The 18435-nt window shown below is 42.9% G+C and overlaps 1 protein-coding gene across 1 annotated transcript; it reads right to left on the bottom strand.

The window, feature by feature from the left end:
* Positions 1-752: 752 nt before the first annotated feature.
* On the bottom strand, positions 753-17636 carry EPHX1 (epoxide hydrolase 1). Its single transcript, XM_056852816.1, has 8 exons — positions 17454-17636; positions 16355-16535; positions 14072-14299; positions 12642-12771; positions 10729-10943; positions 6551-6659; positions 2728-2853; positions 753-966 (listed from the first exon to the last, which is right to left on the bottom strand). Exons 1-8 carry the CDS (start codon positions 17634-17636, stop codon positions 753-755), a joined length of 1386 nt encoding a protein of 461 aa, XP_056708794.1.
* Positions 17637-18435: the final 799 nt, after the last annotated feature.

An 18435-nucleotide genomic window follows, 5' to 3' on the forward strand; every position in this document is an offset into this window, starting at 1 on the left:
CAGTAACACTCTCCTCCAACACCATATTTCAAAGGAATCTACTTTCTTCCTATCACCTTTCTTCCTTGTCCAGCTTTCTCACCCCTACATAGTAATAGGGAATACAATGGCATGAATTAACTTGATCTTGGTTGCCAGTGACACATCCTTACACTTAAGGCCAAACATAGACTGGTAGTATTTAATATGTGAATAGTAACTGCATTTTAAGTGGGAAATGTTGCCAAAAATCAACTCTTGAAAGTAACAAGTAGTATGGGGAAAACATGGTGAGGATAAATGGATGAGGAGTAACATCATTAGAGCAAACCAAGTGTTACAATTATGCAGAAAAACCCTCATAGATTACCTGGAGTCAGCTTGAATAAGACTGAACCAATTTTCTAGCTGCCCTAGCCTGGATGGTCTAGGCTAGTCTGATCTAGGCTAGTCTAGATCTCAGAAGACAAGGAGGGTTTGCCCTGGTTAGTACTTGGATGGGAGACTACAAGCCCAGGGTTGCTACTCAGAGGCAGGCAATAGCAAACTATCTGTTTGTCTCTCGCCTTGAATGTCCACAAGATTGCTGTAAATTGACAGCACCTACCACCACCACCAATTTTCTAGCCCCATGGGATAAGAATCTGAGCTACAACAAAAACAAAATGTATCTAAATACAAACCATGTCCCTATTTCTAATCTGGATAATTTCTACATTGGAAAACACTATAATGGTTATTACAAAATCCCACCACCAAAACCAATTGCTACTTCATTTGGTAAAGCTCCTTTTTTCTATTTTCTTCACAAACTGTCGAATATCTGCTGCCAGGAGTTCCGGTTCTTCAAAGGCTGCAAAATGGCCACCTTGTGGCATGTAGTTGTATGAGACTATATTGACATACGTTGGGTGTAGCCATGATCGAGGAAAGTATATGAAATCATTGGGGAAAGAAGTAATTCCTGTGGGAACGTACACAGCCAGCCTGCAAGGCAATCAAGGGATAGTCAATTGTTATAAGGCTACCTTCTAATAGAACTGACAACCACTGACAAACTAGGAAACGACTGAGAAACGGACAGCTCAATCTGGGGGGTAGGGAATAGCTGTACCGCAGCTGGAGACAGCATAGCCACAGTGCAGCCGAGCTCCCCCTTAAGCGGCTTGGTGAGCTGTGGCCAGTAACATGACGGTGGCATTCCCACAACCCTCATTTAAAAAAAATGTTGAAAAGATCTGTTCATGCATATCACATCTAGTGTAGCCTGGAGAATACAAGCTGAGAAAGCGAACGCCAATTCATCACTCCAACTAACTTTTAATCAAGTCACTCCTGACCGTTTTTGGCATAATAAAACAAAAAAGTCCAGTGGCACCTTAAAGACTAACAACATTTATTACATAATCTGCTGGAGTTTCAGTGTGAAAGGCAGAATATAAATAATATAAATGAATTTATTTCAGCCTGAGCTTTTGTAAGTCAGAGCTCTCTTCTACAGAGGACTTATGGAAGCTCATGCTGGAAGAAACATTGTTAGTCTATAAGGTGCCAGTGGACTTCTGTTTTTTTTTTGCTACGGTTACCTCTCTCCAACTTTATTCTGCATAGGGTATTTATTGTTGGGTTATTCAGGCTTCTTGCTTGCCCCAGAAATCTTCAGATGTACAGATTCTATAACAGTCACCAAGGATAACTTCATATGTCCTTTTCTGCATGACTGATGCTTATGGGGTATATAAGAATGTTTCTCCGAAGTCCTGAGAAAGTGAGCTTGGACATGGGTCTACTAGTCTGCCAGGTCAGGGGTCTGCAAACTCATTAGTCAAAAGAGCCAAATATCAACAGTACAACGATTGAGATTTCTTTTGAGAGCCAAATTTCTTAAACTTAAACTATATAGGTAGGTACACTGTTTAACTTAATAAACTTTAATTAAAGTTTTAAGTCTTAATTAAACTATAGGTACACTGAATAAAACTTGATATCATACTTAATAGTGATCTTATTTATTGATAAAAATTAAATTGTAAGTCCTGCCATTTCCCCCTCCCCGTCCGTAGTCCTCGTCTGGAGGCCTGGTCTACCACCATAAAAGCCTACTGGTAGACCTGGCCTCCAACTGAGTCCCATTGGGAGGCCAGGTCTACCCATTGGCTTTCTTGGCAGTAGACCTGGCCTCCGGAGGCCCATAGAAGCCAGTGGGTAGACCTGGCCTCTGAAGGGGGACTTTTTCCCCTCCTCGGAGTCCAGGTCTACCACCAAGAAAGCCAGTGGGTAGACATGGCCTTCCAATGGGACTCAGCCGGAGGCCAGGTCTACCAAAAGAAGCCAGCCCCGCCAAACAGCTGATAGACGGGTGGGGGGGCAGGAACCGCCGAGCTGCCCGCCCAGCAATCGTGCGGCTAGAGGGGAGGGGAGGCTTTAGCCTCCCAACCATTGAGGGAAAGGGAAAGGGGGACCTGGCCATTCTCCACGGCAAGGGTGGGGGGGGGAGAGACAGCACGCCCGCTCGCCTGCTCTCTCGCGCGTGCTCTCTCTCTCTCTCTCTCTCTCAGGCGCGCCGGCTCCACAGCCTGGCTGCCGGCGCGAGCGGGCGCGAGAGAGGGGCTCTGAACCAAGTTCGGAGAGCCGCACTCAACGGGCCAAAGAGCCGCATGCGGCTCGGGAGCCGCAGTTTGCAGACCCCTGTGCTAGGTTATAGGGTATGAAATAGAAATATAAAATGGACAGAGGGGAATCTCTTACTTTTCATGCTTTTCTGTACCAAAGCCATTCTTTAAGTTCTCTTTGTAAAAACGCATTGAAGAAACGATGCAGCCTGATACCCAGTAGATCATGACATTTGTAAGCAGGTCATCAAGAGTGAACTTCCTGTAAAACACATTCCACAAATAGCTTCACTAGAGCTCAGGGCAAATGTTACAAAGAACAGTTAAAGATTCCCCCCTCCCCCCGCCAGCAGCTGCCAATAGTAAGGGCAGCTTCCTCCACCAGCCTTCATATTTTTAACCTCTTCCAGGTCCAGACCAACTTGCACAGAGATGGTCTTATGTTGTTCGTGAAACATGGCACACTGCCAAGGGACAGCACAGTTGCTGCTTTTCTCCACCCCACTGCCAAGAAAGCCTTGGCATCTGTAAGTGGCCAATGAGTAAAAGTTGTCTTTCTGTGACAGCCTGCTTGAGCTGTAATTGCAAGAGACAGAATATGCAACCTACCTGGTGCAGCTCTTGACCCACAGTGGTCAGCCTGCAAGTTCCAAGCTCAGAGATGCAGGGCTTGATGCCAGGCACACTTCCACATCCCCAGGACTCTGCCCCGGACTGCCTACGTTTACGACATTTTTCTTCTTCTGCACAAACTGCTGTATAGTGGGGTGGGGGGGAATCCCCCTGCCTCAGTCAGACTTCAGGGAATCAGTGTGGGAAGTGCCCAAGTACATAGGATTGCCAAGCTCCAGGTGGTGGCTGGAGATCTGCCACTATTAGAACTGATCTCCAGGAGACAAAGATCAGTTCTCCTGGAGAAAACGGATGCTTTGGCAATTAGACTCTATGGCATTGAAGTCCCTCTCCTCTCCAAACCCCACCCTCCTCAGGCTCCACCCCCAAAATCACCAGGTATTTCCCAACCCAGAGCTGGCAACCCTACAGGGACAGTGTTTGCAAGGATCAGAGCCCTGAAAAATGATCCTGCGTAGATGAAGGAAGAATATATCATTTTGCTTTGCGTTGAAAGATTTCATTGGTCCCCAAAGAGCTTCACATTCCTATTTCCTGCCCAAGAGTACTAACCTTTAGGCAGATACACAGTCCCCTTCTAGGGGACACTTCACAAGTCATGCAAAAAGAAAGCAATCAAACAGGAAAGTACTATGGGAAGAGGTTACTCTCACATACACTTTGCTTCTGATTTACTTTTCCAAGATCTGAAATGTTAGGCACTTTGTAAAAAGGCAGTGGGGGAGGAATGGGGGAGAGCAGAATGCCATCTGCAATGTTTCTGACCAGACAGTCAGAGGACCATGATCGACAAAATCATTTTCAAGAGTTGATTTTGTCTGTTCACTGAAAGGAGCAAAGCAAAACAGCCATTTGTGACATTGCTTATTCATAAACTCAAATCCTGCTATGTGTTATCAATAATATATTAGCTAGGAAGACTACAGAAACGTGACCAACTGCTGTCCATTAATATTGCATACATCATGCATAATCAGGAGGACACCTCAGAGCCCAAACTTTCTACTATCATCTATTGTTTTAGAGCACTATGAGAATATTCCACCCATAGCTAAAAATTAGCAGATCACTAGTTTTAGAAACTCTACAGTAGTCCATGCAGAGAGGGCCTTTATAATTACAGCCCTTCCCAAGGGTTCTGGTCAGGCAAGTTTACTACCACCATATAGGATTTCAGCCCTCAGATGGCCCACTACCAGCGTTAGCACAAAGTGGTTCAGAACTGATAGTCTGGCATCTTGAGATACCGTTGAAATGTGTTGTATTTTCCATTTATCATGATATTGGTTGTTCAAGGATTTGAATAGGTGGTGATAACTGAATGCCTAACAGCCCATTCCTGAAAATACGGCGTGCGGAGATGGCGGGGAAGAGGCGCAGCGGCGCCTCTTCCTAAGCTGTTTTGCGTACGCCAGAAGAAAAAAAGCCGCTGAGCGGCTTTTTTTGGTTTTGTTTTAACGGGGCCTTTCGCCCCATTGAAAACAGTGAGGCTGCACCTGCTCAAAAGCAGGCGCAGCAACGCCATTCTCGCCGGTGGCGGCCAGGGCCGAAACGGGATAGGGAGCTGCCTAGCCGGCGGCTCCTCCCCCCGGAACGCCCCCAGGAAGCCCCCCTGCGCAGGCGTGGCCTCTCCACACCGTGGCCTGCGCCACGGAGAGGCTGCGCCGGTGGAGGGATGAGGCGCGGTCCTGCGGCGCTTGGCCGCTGGTGGGACTGGCCTCGCCGCCAACGTAAGTGTGTGTAATTGCGCGATTACATGCACTTACGCTGGCAGCGAGGTCACGCCGCCTCCAGAAGACTTTCGGCCCAATTCTCAGGAATGGGCTGTAAAGCCCTTCCTGTGTTCACTTGACGGTAACAAAAACAGAGCATGGACAGCAAGCCTTTCGAGTAGGCTTGCCAGGCCCCGTAGCTCCACCGACAGGAGCTTTCTGGGGCTGTGGCTGCGGCGCGCAATGCACGCGCGCACCCTGCACGATGCACCTGGTAAACCCGGAAGTGACACTGATGCTCTAGTAATCTCAGCCAAAACTCTATGGTTTCCATAGAGTTTTATCCGAGATTGCCAGAGCTTCCGAGTTACTTTCGGGTTTACCAGAAAGTGACGTGTGCACGCGCGGGCACACAGTGCCCGCCAGCAATCAGCTGGCCGGTGGGCAGCCCGGTGGATCGGTGGGATTTTACCCACCACCACCGGGCACTTGGCAACCCTACTTTCGAGTGCTCCACATTTTTCAGGATCACAGTCTCATTAAATGGCTAGTGAGCATGGCTCAATTCTCTAGCTCTAGCCCTGTTTTAGAAGAGTGGGTGTGTACAGATTCCAGCCTATTTCGGGAGCGGGGGGAACAAAACGCCCGACATGGTTAGTTCAATTTACATGATCCTCTACTGGGCCAAAAATCTTTCAGCTGCCCAGACGATCAGCAGATGCACAACTGACTGTGACACAATAAAATTAGCCCTGTATGTTACAAGGAACAATAGAAGTCTGTTTTAGGGGATAACTTAAAAGAGACTAGTGTGAGGCTTAAACCCTTATTTCCTCTCAAAATGCAATAAAATGAGAAGGACCTAAACATTTATAGGCTACAGAAGAGTTGATGAACCAAGTACACGCTGATTATATTTATTTGCATAAATTTGTTTTGAGGTGGGAGATAATTAAACAAAATTAGAAACACAGTCCAGTTCAGTCTCTCTCCAGCCTATTTGTGGGGGGGGGGGGCGGAGAGCAGATTTTCCACTGTGGCCACCACAGCCTGAAGGAAAAGCAGCCATTGCGGTGGTAGCAGGAAGACTTGAGGACTCAAGCAGCTTTCTTTTGCATTGCTAATGCGTACTGTCATTTTAGTAGGCCTTGAAGGTCCAATATGGTGAACATATTCGAAATTGGAATAAATAGGTGCTGCAGAGTCAAACTTTCCAGTTCAGCCAGTCAGACTTTACTGCAGTCACATAACATTTTTCTTATGTTGCTTCAAGCATGTGCCAGATCAGAAGTATAGGAACAGTCAAAATAAATACAGTTTGGCGTCACTGGCTCATAACTGATGGAACAGCATTTCCATTAGTGGGAAAGGGGTGCCTTCTGCTGACTTCCCCTTCCTACTGCAGAGCCTCACTTTGCCCCCTATGCTTGTCCTGAGGGGCCCCACTGACCCCCAGAGACAAAATCACAACAAATTCAGCGAGCAGCAGCACAATGGAGAAGTGGGAAAGTTCTGCTCTGTGAAGTCCATGGATGGTTGGATACACACCACTGAACCCTGCCAGGAAAGGGTAAGTTAGCTGCTGAACATATGAGAAGGGAAAAGGGCACCCACTTTTCTAATCCTCCGTCTTCTAGGTACTCATGGCTGAGATTGGTCCATAAAGCAAACTTCTCCAATATGTATGCAGCCAGTCCCAAAGGAGAGTCATTCAAGCCACAACCTAAACAGAAGAAAACCACAAGTGAATATTCATCCAGCTCACCCACACACATAATAAATACAGCCTTCTGCTATCTGTTACCTGCCAGTTAATAAGCCACTAAATAAAAAAGAGGCTTGCTGTGCCTTGGAAAGTTGCTTTATGGAGGGGAAGAACAGACAAAGATCAAATATTTCAATAGCAATGAAACAGCAGCTCCTATGTCATAAATAAAAGGTGCCAAAGTAGCTTTGAACATTTTGTTTTGTTATGAAAAGGTTTGAGATCACCGTTGTGGGCTAAAACCTTGAGGGTGACCCAACCTGGCTAGTGTCTGTTTCCATCTTCCCTCAGTGGTAACAGCAGCTCTACATATAATCTGAAGGAAGAACTGCCCCCCACCAAAAAGGAGGTAGCTCAAATGAATCCTAGCTCTGATGGCACCACACACCAAGTTTCTTGGTACTGACTTCCTGAGCAAGTTTGCTTGGAGTGACCCTCACCTCAGTTGCCCTACGGTGGTTTTGGCTGGTACTTCAAACTAATTTGTGAAATTCAGCTCACCACCCATGTAGTGTGTTCAGATGTCCTTAGGGTTGCCAGCTAGTACCTGGAGGTCGGCAACCCTAGATGTCCTCTTTCTTTACATGTCTAAGTTCTGCTTCTCTCCAGTAAAACTGGATGGATTTTGGGGGTGGGGGAGGGTTTTTTTATTTAATAAATAATTTGTTTTTGTAAACATTTGAGTGACAGACTGCCCCGAGCAGAGCTGGCACTTTGAGTTTAATTTCTGATTAACGTATGCCAATTGTGTACATTTGTATGTATTAATGTAAGTTAGCATGTACAAACATTATTTAAATTTTGCCCTCCCTTTTTGGTCATCTGGTACATGGCCACCCTATTCTTTGGTCTTGTTTACTCTCAGTAGGGCTCTCAAGTTTTATGTAAAATAGCAAAATTTACATGACAAAGTTGGCCAATATCACCCAAACTATTTATAGTGGCAATGGAAACATTAGCAATAAAAATCAGACAAGATATAAGGATTTCTGGTACAAAGAAAGATAAAGAATAAAAAATGAAAATGTATGCAGGTGGTGTGGTAATAACAGTAATGCAACTAAATAATTCTTTAAAATATATAATGGAACAAATAAATAGTTATGGGAAATTTTTGGGATATAAATTGCTTGTCTCTAAATGCCACCTATCTTCCATCCCCTTCCCTAAAAGGGTGGACGAGGGGGCACACATCTTTACCTTTCAGCTGTTACATTCCTGGTTGGTGTTGAAACCACACATACAGACCAAACGCACTACTCAGTATCCTCCCAGTGAATGAAATTGTAATTTCTTCTGCTAGGGGTAGTGCATGGTATGCATGTTTCAAAGGTGCACACTGCCCCTTTCAGAAGAAACAGCGGTCACGGTATCAGGTAGACTGCATGCAGTGCATTTGTCCAGTACTCTCAGACAAACATAATGACTGAAAATGACTACAGTATTGAGCACACATGTACCATATCTCTGAATCCCTTATTGAATGTCCATGTATAGAACCCAACAATCAGAAGAGGAGTTTGTGTGGTTTGTTCTGGAGTGTACTGTAACATCTGAAAAACAAAGACAATGACCAGCCCTGCTCTATACTGTGAGAGACCTGCTTTGAATCACATTTGGGAGTCTTGAATTAGATTAAAATATTCCAGTGGGGTAGTATATTAGTCTGTCGCAACAAAAAGAGAAGAAAAACATGATACTTTGAAGGCCAACAGTTACAAAGCTTAACTTTTTGTGGGCTACAGCTCACAAAACCTTATGCTTCAACAAAATCTGTTAGCCTAGAACAGTGGTGGTGAGCCTATGGCACGCGTGCCAGAGGGGACACTCAGTGCCCTCTCTGTGGGCACGCGTGCAATCGCCCCAGCGCAGAGTTCGCCTGAGTTCAGCGCTGCGTGGAGGGGACAGCTCACCTCGGGCACCAGCTGCTGGAGCGAGGGAAGGAAGGACGCTGCTGCTGCGCTCCAAAGGCGCGAGGCGGAGAAGCCAGCACAGGAGTGCAGTGCGGCCGTCTCCAGGCTGGACGCGGTGCCTTCTCCTTCCCGGCCCAGAGTTGGAAGAGCAGCTTCTCGTTCTCCTGATCAGCGGCTCCTGGGGGCTGACGAAGCCGGGACTGTGAGCGGAGGAGGACAGGGCGCCTATTGTTCCTCCCGGCACCGGCTGCGGGGTTTGGGGCGTTTTTGGGGGGAGGCGGATCCGGGCGCATCCAGCAGAACCTGTTGTTGCGGCTCCTGTCATGGGCAGAGTAGGGGGGCCTAGTCTCTTCCGAGGAGACTTGGGGGGGGCGAGGGATGAAAACTGGCAAACTACCCGCTGTTTTCTCCATCAACCCTGGCGTTTAGTGCCTGGTGGTGCCGCGAGCGCGAGTTGTTTTTTCTAAACAAAAACCTCAGTATTCAGTTTAAATTGCCGTGTTGGCACTTTGTGATGAATAAGTGGGTTTTGGGTTGCAGTTTGGGCACTTGGTCTCTAAAAGGTTCGCCATCACTGGCCTAGAAGGTGCCACAAACTCCTATTCAGATTAAGATATGCAGGTTTTTATAGTAACACTGAAAATAAATTTGTCTAACAGGGCAATTTTTGTGTGTGAAGAAGTGCTATTGTTGTCATCCCTGTAATAATGTAATTTGGATGCAACTGAATGAATGATACATTTTCTTATTCGCTCGCCAATCAGTTATAAAAGATAGCTTTAAATGGAGGAATTTAAAAGTTTGCAGACCTAATCATAACAAAATAGTTATGCTAATTCACTTGCATGTCTAGATAACAGCTCATTAGTCAATCTGTCAGTTTTCCCTAGACATAGAAGGCTCATCTGAAGGCTTGTCAGTGATCAACAAAGAAAGAGGAAAAAATTAATTTTGCTAAGTGTGCTGCTAGTTCTGACTACTGCCACGTAGTGCTCTGACAGCAGCTCACCTAACAACTAGAAGAGGTCGACATGAGATGAAATTAATACAAAATAATGTTAAAATAGCCATGTAGCTAATTATTCATTACAATTTCTGCTATGATTGACCTTAAAGGTAGCTCAAAAATTAAAAAGAAAACACAACAGGTAAAGCAGTTGTATTAAAATGCAGTAATTAAAGAGATAAAACAGCCAGAGTATAAATTAATCAAAGAGTCATGACACCAAGGGGAACCAAAACCAAAAATAACCCTCAATCCTACTCTATTACTTGTCCTGGCACCTAGATGGTCCCAGGGGAACATACTGTGAGAGTTCAATAAAATAGGGTGCCATCACAAAAAAGGCCCTACATAGCTAGTAAACACTTCTACACACAATCACCACCACTTCCAAGCAATGAGTCATAAGAGGATCTTGGCACACAAAAGCAGAGAAGCACAAGAAAGCAGTATCACTGGAAATAAAATTTGGCAGCATGATATCCTGACTTGGTTACAGGAAAAACACTGAACAAAAACAAAAATATTTTGGCAAAATGCTGCAGAAATAAAAAAAAAACCTCAAAACAGAGCAAAAAATCTTATAAGTTAATGCTATAGTAGCAGTTCATGTTCTCAAGAACTGTTGGTTTATATGTTTGAAAGTAACATTCATGTGCACATTACAAGACCTTTTCTCACACACACACACTAATCGAATGAAACGCATGCAATGGACAACTTGCCTGAGTGAGAATTATCAACTGGTGAGACATCAAGAGATGAACATGCACATACAAGTCATTTTAAAGCTGTCTGGCAATCAAATGCACTGGTTCACCCCAAGCAATGGGGACGCTTCAGATTACACATATGGTCAGGACCACAAATTGATTCTCATCAGCAAGGACACATGTTCATACAAATGGTCAGCCACATGCTCAGTGGGACACCCTTCTCAACACAAGTAGCTGAAATTTGCAAGAAGGAACTGTACATACACAACAGCATATTAAAGTTGGTAGGTTATTTGCACAATATTTTTTTAAAAAATGCTTGTCAATTGATAACAAAAATTGCTATTTGCAATAACAAGTGAACCATGAAGTGTTAAGAATAAAAAACTTTTTACCAGCAGTATCGGGCCTTGTAGCTTGTATGTGAGCATAACCAGATTCCATGAGTAACTTGAAGACCATTTTCTTCCAGAAGGGGAATAACTGCTGGACATCCTCTTCTTGGAATCCAAATAGTTTTGGGAAATATTGTCCCAGCAGTGCCGACAGCAGATGCTTAAATCCCAAGCCAGTATTCACCACATCACTTAAGTGAAGACCTTTCACATGGCTAAATTTTTAAAAAAGAAATTGCATCAATTACCTACTTAAATACCATTTTTCATCCGTATATATATATATATTTGTCTTAGGACAAAACCCCTGTTATTATCTGAAATATACCTACAATGTGTAAAAGAAGGCAGTTCCTGTTAGGAAGGCAAGAGCCCAAAACTGCTGAGCAATTTCAGTACATCCGATACTTCTAGCATACCTAGCAGGGTGCTGCAGTTCATAGTGGCTTAGATCCTAAGTTTCAGTTCTGTTTGCGCAGTGCCCTCTTCCATTACTATGGTTGCCAGCTCCGGGTTGGGAAATACCTGGAGATTCTGGGGTGGAGTCTGAGGAGGGCAGGGTTTGGAGAAGGGAGGGACTTCAATGCCATAGAGTTGCTAAAGCGGCTATTTCTCCAGGTAGGGCTGCCAACTTCCAGGTACTGGAGTAAGAAAGACTCACTAAAACTGTAAAGCTAAGCTGTATCAAAAAACAGTAGTAGGCTCTAAATACAAGATGACACTGTATAATTAGAATAAGCACAAACAGTGAAGGACAATATATACAAAAGCAGTCAATGAAATTGACAAAAAATAGAAAGCCTCAAGCAAGCAACAAGGTGTGCCCAAAATGTTAAACCAAAATAATACAAAGTACTTCAAACTTGCAAACTATGCTACACAGAAGAAAACAGGTCATACGTGCTCAACAAAGTTCCTTCTGAGTGGAATATCTTGATTGCTTGAGGCTTGCTAGTTTTTGTAATTATACAGTGTCATCTTGTATTTAGAGCCTACTACTGTTTTTTGATACAACTTCCAGGTACTAGCTGGAGATCTCCAGCCTATAGCGATCAGCTCACTTGGAGAAAATGGCCACTTTGGCAATTGGACTCTATGGCATTGAAGTCCCTCCCCTCCCCAAACCCTGCCCCCCTCAGGCTCCACCCCCCAAACCTCCCACCAGTGGCGAAGAGGGACCTGGCAACCCTATCAGTGTAAGGCAGCTTCATGTGTTGTTACTGATAATTTGAATAAAAACTAGTTTTTCCTTCTCTGATAAAACATAATCTTTGCAGTGGACATGGTTTGTATGGTTTGTTTAACAATGAATTCCGGTTATCTTCTTGAGGAAATCAATAGAAAAACTATAATATAAATTAAACTTGAACAATTTCAGCAGATTATATATGGAAGTCAGGAATTTTCAGAAAATACAAAAAAAAAGGAGCTTGAGCAGCAAGAAATAAGGAAGTTCCAAGAAACAGGTTTAGAAGGTGAAGTAGGTTGATTGAAAAGCCATGTAGAAGAACTAGCTATAATGTTGAATTGAGAGGGTTCCTAGAAAATAGTTATTAGAATAGTTGTATACCTTGAAGAAAAGATTGTTTCTTTACAGGGGCTTTGGAAGTATGTATGTAGGAATGTAGCAGTCATAGGAGCCCTGTGCATGAAGTCACTCCAGTTCCTATGGACAGAGCTGCACAGAATGTATATTCTGATCCCATTTATGTTTCAGGACCCAGACTCTGCTATGCTACTAGATAAGGATCTCTGCTAACAAGGTTTATTTTTATTGAAGAGAACTAGACCTATCCTTTGTTCCAGTTTGATCCAGCAACTGGAACACTGCAAGAGTTTGATGGAAATCAGGACATGCTTTTCAAATAATAAATCTACTTTGCATTTTGCACAGTAAGAAGTTGGACACTAACTTTGGAGCTATTTGAGCCAGATTGGTACAGATCAAAGAGCCCCAGTCCCCTCCTTCAGCGTAGAATTCCTTGAAATCCAGTCTAAGCATCAGTCTGTAGAAGATACGAGCACAGCTCACTGAAGTGAAACCTGTGTAGAGGGGGGAGGGGAAGGGGAAAGTACCAGTCATGAGTGTATTTACAGAATATCACAAACACATATGATGCAGTATTGATTTCTTTTTTTATTTAAGATTGGTACAGACAGACCGTAATTCTTTCCAGTCACACCAGGTATCACTTTATCAAGGAAAGACACTTTCTTAATTTTAGTACTGTATCACCCTCTTTAGGCACACACTGCATATAATCATACCTTACCAATAAGAAAAACTGTCTCTACAGTGTTTGTACCCCATGTATCCCACCAAACGGAACCCTTCCCATCCACTACCATGCAGCACTGCCAGGTTTTTTACATTCTCAATGTTTTTGCCAGCCCAGGCAGGCAGCGAAACAGAAGGTCTGTCAAGCCCTTTAGGAGCATAGGAAGTATATACAACAAGCACTTGGTGGCCTGCATTCAGCTTAGTGGGACAATATGGTGCAGTCCTTTAGTCCTTCCTGGGGGGTGGGGGTTAAAAGAAGCAGTTATGCATCCACTCTTAAAGAAACCGTCATTAGATCCTAGAGATCTGGCCAACTACCGTCTGGTTTCGATTTTGACGTTTTTGGACAAGGTAGTTGAGAGAGCAGCGGCCAAGTAACTTCAGTTTTTTTCTGGGTGAAACATCGGCCCTGGACCCATTCAAGTCAGGCTTCCGCCCTGGTCACTGGACAGAGATAGTTCTGGTCGCCCTCAAGGACGATCTCGTTCAACAGCTGGATCGAGGTGGGTCGGGGTGATGATGTCTATTATCTTATTACATATTGCTTATACCACCATTATCTTGTATCACGTATTGTTCATTATACTATCATTATTATATATTTTCCTTTGGTATAACTGTCTTAATTGTCTCAACTGTAAATGAGATCATGATTTGATTTTCTTTGTCTTTTCTATTCTGTTTTGTTTATACTCTTAAAAATGAAAAAAAAACTTTTTTAAAAGTTGGGTTTTAGCTCTGGTGTTGATTTTGATGTTTTAATGTTATATTATTTAATATTATTTTATGTTATATTATGTTATATTATTAAGGTACTTTTGAGCACTCACTTTAATGGAAAAACAAGATATACTTTTGCTAAAAATAAAACAAAAACCTGCATTTGTATATACACAGAGAGATTTAGGGTTCCTAATCTCTGGGACTAAATTTGGCAGAAAAGAATTAACCAGTTCATTCAGCAAAGCCTAAAGCTATGCTTATATGTATTCCAGCCACAGTAATCGGCTGCAGCCAAAATAATACAGAGTATAGTTTCCATATTTTTCAAAAACAACATACCTTTTTTATGAGGGGCCTCTGAAAAGCCATATCCGGGGATGGAAGGGCATATCACTTCAAAAACAGGCTCATCACTTAGGCCATGACTTGCAGGATCCGTCAAGAGAGGGATAATTTTGTAAAATTCATAGACCGAGCCAGGCCAGCCATGAACCAATAACAATGGCTTTGCAGATCGGCCTTCAGGCAAACGTGAAGGTTTTACATGAAGAAAATGGACATCAATTCCTATGAAAAGTAAAGACAAACATCTCAGAGAGATCAGCTAAGCAAATCAGAACAGGGTAAGCAACCCCCAACACAAGTATCAACATCTGGATGCCAGATCATTTTGCTTGGACCACAGGGGTAGTTCTCCAATCAAAGGACTCAGGTGAATCCCGGAGGTACTGGCAACGCTGCTAGGACTCAGGTTGCTCCCAATGTGTCTTCACAAGTAAAATTTCTTTCCACTGGTCCTTGTTTTCCAACATGTTAATTTCCTCAAAGATAGACACTGGGGGGTGTTGGCAGAACAAAAGGACTGCTAACCTCAGGACTAGGAGGATACAAAACACAATTTATCTGATAGGCAGTATATTGTAATGGCTAGAGTAGTGGGTTGAATAAGAGAATTGCAGATTCAAATCCCTGTTTATCAACACTGAAGCTCATTGTGGCCTTGGGCAACTCACAATCACTCAGGCTAACTTACTCAACAGGAGTTAGCAGTAAGAATAAAATGGTGGTAAGATCTTCTTACAAGAAGGGCAGGATACAAAAATAGTAAATACATTAATAAATAAACTATGGATGTAGAAGTGGTCATTCATTTGGGTTACCATAAAGTGACAACACAAATTCTTGGTGAGTGGATCTAAGTCAAAGCAGCTGAAAATGGAAACTCCATATTCAGACTACTAAAGATTGGCTAACTCCCATCATGCCATGGTTACAAGATTCGCAGAGGCTCTTGTTAGGAGACAAGTAGTGGAGAAGGAAGTCTGACCGAGCAAGGCAATACTTGTGTTCCTATTTCTGCATGGATTTAAAGAAACTAGGTCCAATACAAGAGGCTACTGACAAGGTTTTCCTTATACTCAGTACAGGGCCATAGCCATAAGTTGTTGTTTTTCACTTATTGCATTATTTCTATGCAGTGTTGTGTTCCCCCAAATTCCTCAAAATTAAAACATTAAAACAAGATAGGAAGAGAATCTTGTGTCGTATGAGAACATAGTGGGGGCAGGCTTCAATTCACATCAGGTGTGAAAGGGAACCCACTGCTAAACATGGAAAGAAAACATACTACGGTACCTTGGGCTGTCTGGAATCTCTGTTGCAGTGGCGATTTCATAGAAATTGTAACAGCGATCAGAATACCATGGAAAATCACCCTGATGTGGAGGCAGCCTTGGAGGGGCTTGAAACTGCCTTACATTATTGATCTATCAAGATCAGCATTGTCTACTGTGACCGGCAATGGCTCTTCAAGATCGTTCACATCACCTCATCCTTTTAACCAGAAATGCTGGGGATTGAATATGGGACCTTGGTGTGCAAAGCAGATGGCTCTACCAATGAACCACAGCCCACCCCTTCCACATTTCCAGTTGGGGTTCAAAGAAAGATTGATAAAAATTATATTCTCATAGCTAGCACAACCATTTATAACTCTGGTAGCAAGCTAAAATTCACAGAGGAGATTGATATCTATGAATTGTAAGCATAAGAAATGTATAAAAACAAGTAAGAATATTTGTTTTTAAGCTCAGAAGATTTTACCTACTTAGCAACACCTTTAACTAAGATACCCTGGTCCTCTTTAAGTAGGACTGCCAGGTGCCTGTTAATGGCGGGCAATTGCCCGCCACCCCTCAGCTGGCTGGTGGGGAAACAGGCCAGCTAAAGGGTGGCACAATTATGTCCCTTCTGAGGTAAACCAGGAAGCAATGGAGACGCTCTAGTACGTCCCTCAAAAAACTCTATGGTTTCCACAGAGTTTTTTAGGGGACATGCTAGAGTGTCCCTGTCACTTCTGGGTTTATCCCAGAAGGGACATTATTGTGTATGTGCGCTGTGTGCTCGCAAATCACCCCCACCCCAAATCTCCAGCCAATGGCAAGGAGGGACCTGTCTTTAAGCAAGCTCACAGTCATAGGTTGAAGAGGGACTTTTTAAGGACCACTAACAATCAAATGGTGACCATTTAACCTAAAGAAGTTCATGCAATGTGTCTATTAAGAACAGTAAGCAGGATTCAAGATTTTTTAAAAAATCCTCTCAATATGATTAGCCACAAACCTTCAACCTTCGTTTTGAATTGTGGGAATCTGTTGAGAACTTCCACTTGTTTCTTCCAGTCAAACTGATTTCTCCAATAAGAGGTGATCTTCTTAAGATAAGTGGCATTAAACCCATAATAAAAGTAACTGTCCTCTAAGGGTTCAGTGAATCGAGCCTGATCAAGCCTCTTGTGTAAATCCTAGAATGCCAAAAAGATGAGGAGGGGAGGGTCAGACAAAATTAAATGAAAGAAGAGGAACTGCACCCATTTGAATAATATGCAAAACATTTTCTCCTAGGTAATACTTAAATAAAAGGTAACTCCTAAATGGAGAAGAAGTCATTCCTGTTGTGTTTTTATCTTTTGCTTTCTTGGAGGTCTCCAATCCCTACCTTGGTGTGGTTACTCAACTGTCCATGCTTCACCCATAATTTATTAGTATATCTAACAATAAAAATGGGTGGCTTGTGTCAATTATGGAAGCAGCAAAACCAGGCAACCCACAAACAAGGTAGGGCATTCTAAATACTTCCCCTTAGAAAGGAGCACATAAGCAGATGATAAAGATGGTTAAAATTAGATTCCACTCTTTTGTATCTTGCCTCCTAGTTGCATTGTTCTAAAGTCATTATCAGCAATATGCAATACAGAAAACAGCCCACACTGGCAACCACATGTGTTTACATCCTTATCCTTTAATAGCCTCAACAGCAGAAGGGTCATGTCCAGATTAATTTAACACAGTTGTGACCTCTGAACAAAACTGCTTTTAACAATTAATGCTGGAGGAGAAATAATTGTCATCCGCATTTGGTTGGCAGGCCTAAATTTCATCGCTTAGTTCTATAGTTCCTGGTTTGATTAAAAAAAAAAATCAGCCCAAACATATACAGATTGATTGCATGTTTTAAGAACATTTTTATATCTTTCAGTTATCTATCTTGAAGGCTGGTTAGAAATGTTCCTCTAAATAAACAGAAGGCTTTCATTTGCACTTCTAAACACGTTTACTTGAATGTAAGTACAGAAAGAGTACGGAGAAGCATAGTTGGAATTACACTGTTAGCCTAGGCATTTCTTGCTCTCTGCAAATTTGCAAGCAAGAGCGCTCCTTACCTTTATTTCAGATTCTGAAGTTTCAACTTTAAAAGGATGAACAGTTGCATCTTCTTCGGAATCAGGCTTCTTTCCTTTGCCCCACCAACCATCTCCTATAGGCAATGTTTCCTCCTTTTTCTTGGTCAGAAAGAGATAGATGACAGTTCCCACAACCAGTGCCAACAGTATTTCAAGCAACATGTTTACTGCAAAAGAATACCACAGTGTTAAAGTACCTCTCCAGCAGAGAGAATATGGGCACTCCCAGACAAGAATGGCAAAACTCCAATAATATTAGAGGGTCAATTGGTAGGCCATCTGGGGAACAATTAAATGTTTCACTTTAAGAACTTGCTGCGGCGATTATTATTACCATACCAGGTGCTGCAATCAGCTTCTCTGAGCCCAAGATGACTAGGGTTGCCAACGTCCAAGTAATAGCTGGAGATCTCCTGCTATTACAACTGATCTCCAGCTGATAGAGATCATTTCACCTGGAGAAAATGGCCGCTTTGGCCTTTGGACCCTATGGCATTGAAGTCCCTCCCTCTGTCCTTTTGGAGACCTGGATACAAATCTTTGCGGTCCCTATGAGACAACACCTACTAAGGCACTTATACTTATATCTATTATTGATACAGGTCACCGAAGAAGCCATATGCGAAACGTGGTCCCGATCTAGACAACACGTCTGACATCTTTTTCCTGTGGCTTTGTTCCAATAACTGCAACCTAAAAAGAATTTGAATGATTCAAAAAATTCTAATATCAAATGATACCTTAATTGGTTGATTACTTGAACTTACCTGTTGAATCAGGATCCTTGGCATCCTCTTGATAAGTCATATTTATTGGATTGTTATTGTAAATTTTGTATCTGGTTGTACTCCCTTTGTATATGCTGTATATATTTATTCACTTTGCACTTTATAAAATTCACTTATTTGCTTTATAGTGTTATAGTGCTGTTTTGGGTTGCTCCAATTATCCTTACAGCACT

The sequence above is a fragment of the Euleptes europaea genome, chromosome 7 (genome assembly GCF_029931775.1).
Source record: "Euleptes europaea isolate rEulEur1 chromosome 7, rEulEur1.hap1, whole genome shotgun sequence".
NCBI lineage: Eukaryota > Metazoa > Chordata > Lepidosauria > Squamata > Sphaerodactylidae > Euleptes > Euleptes europaea.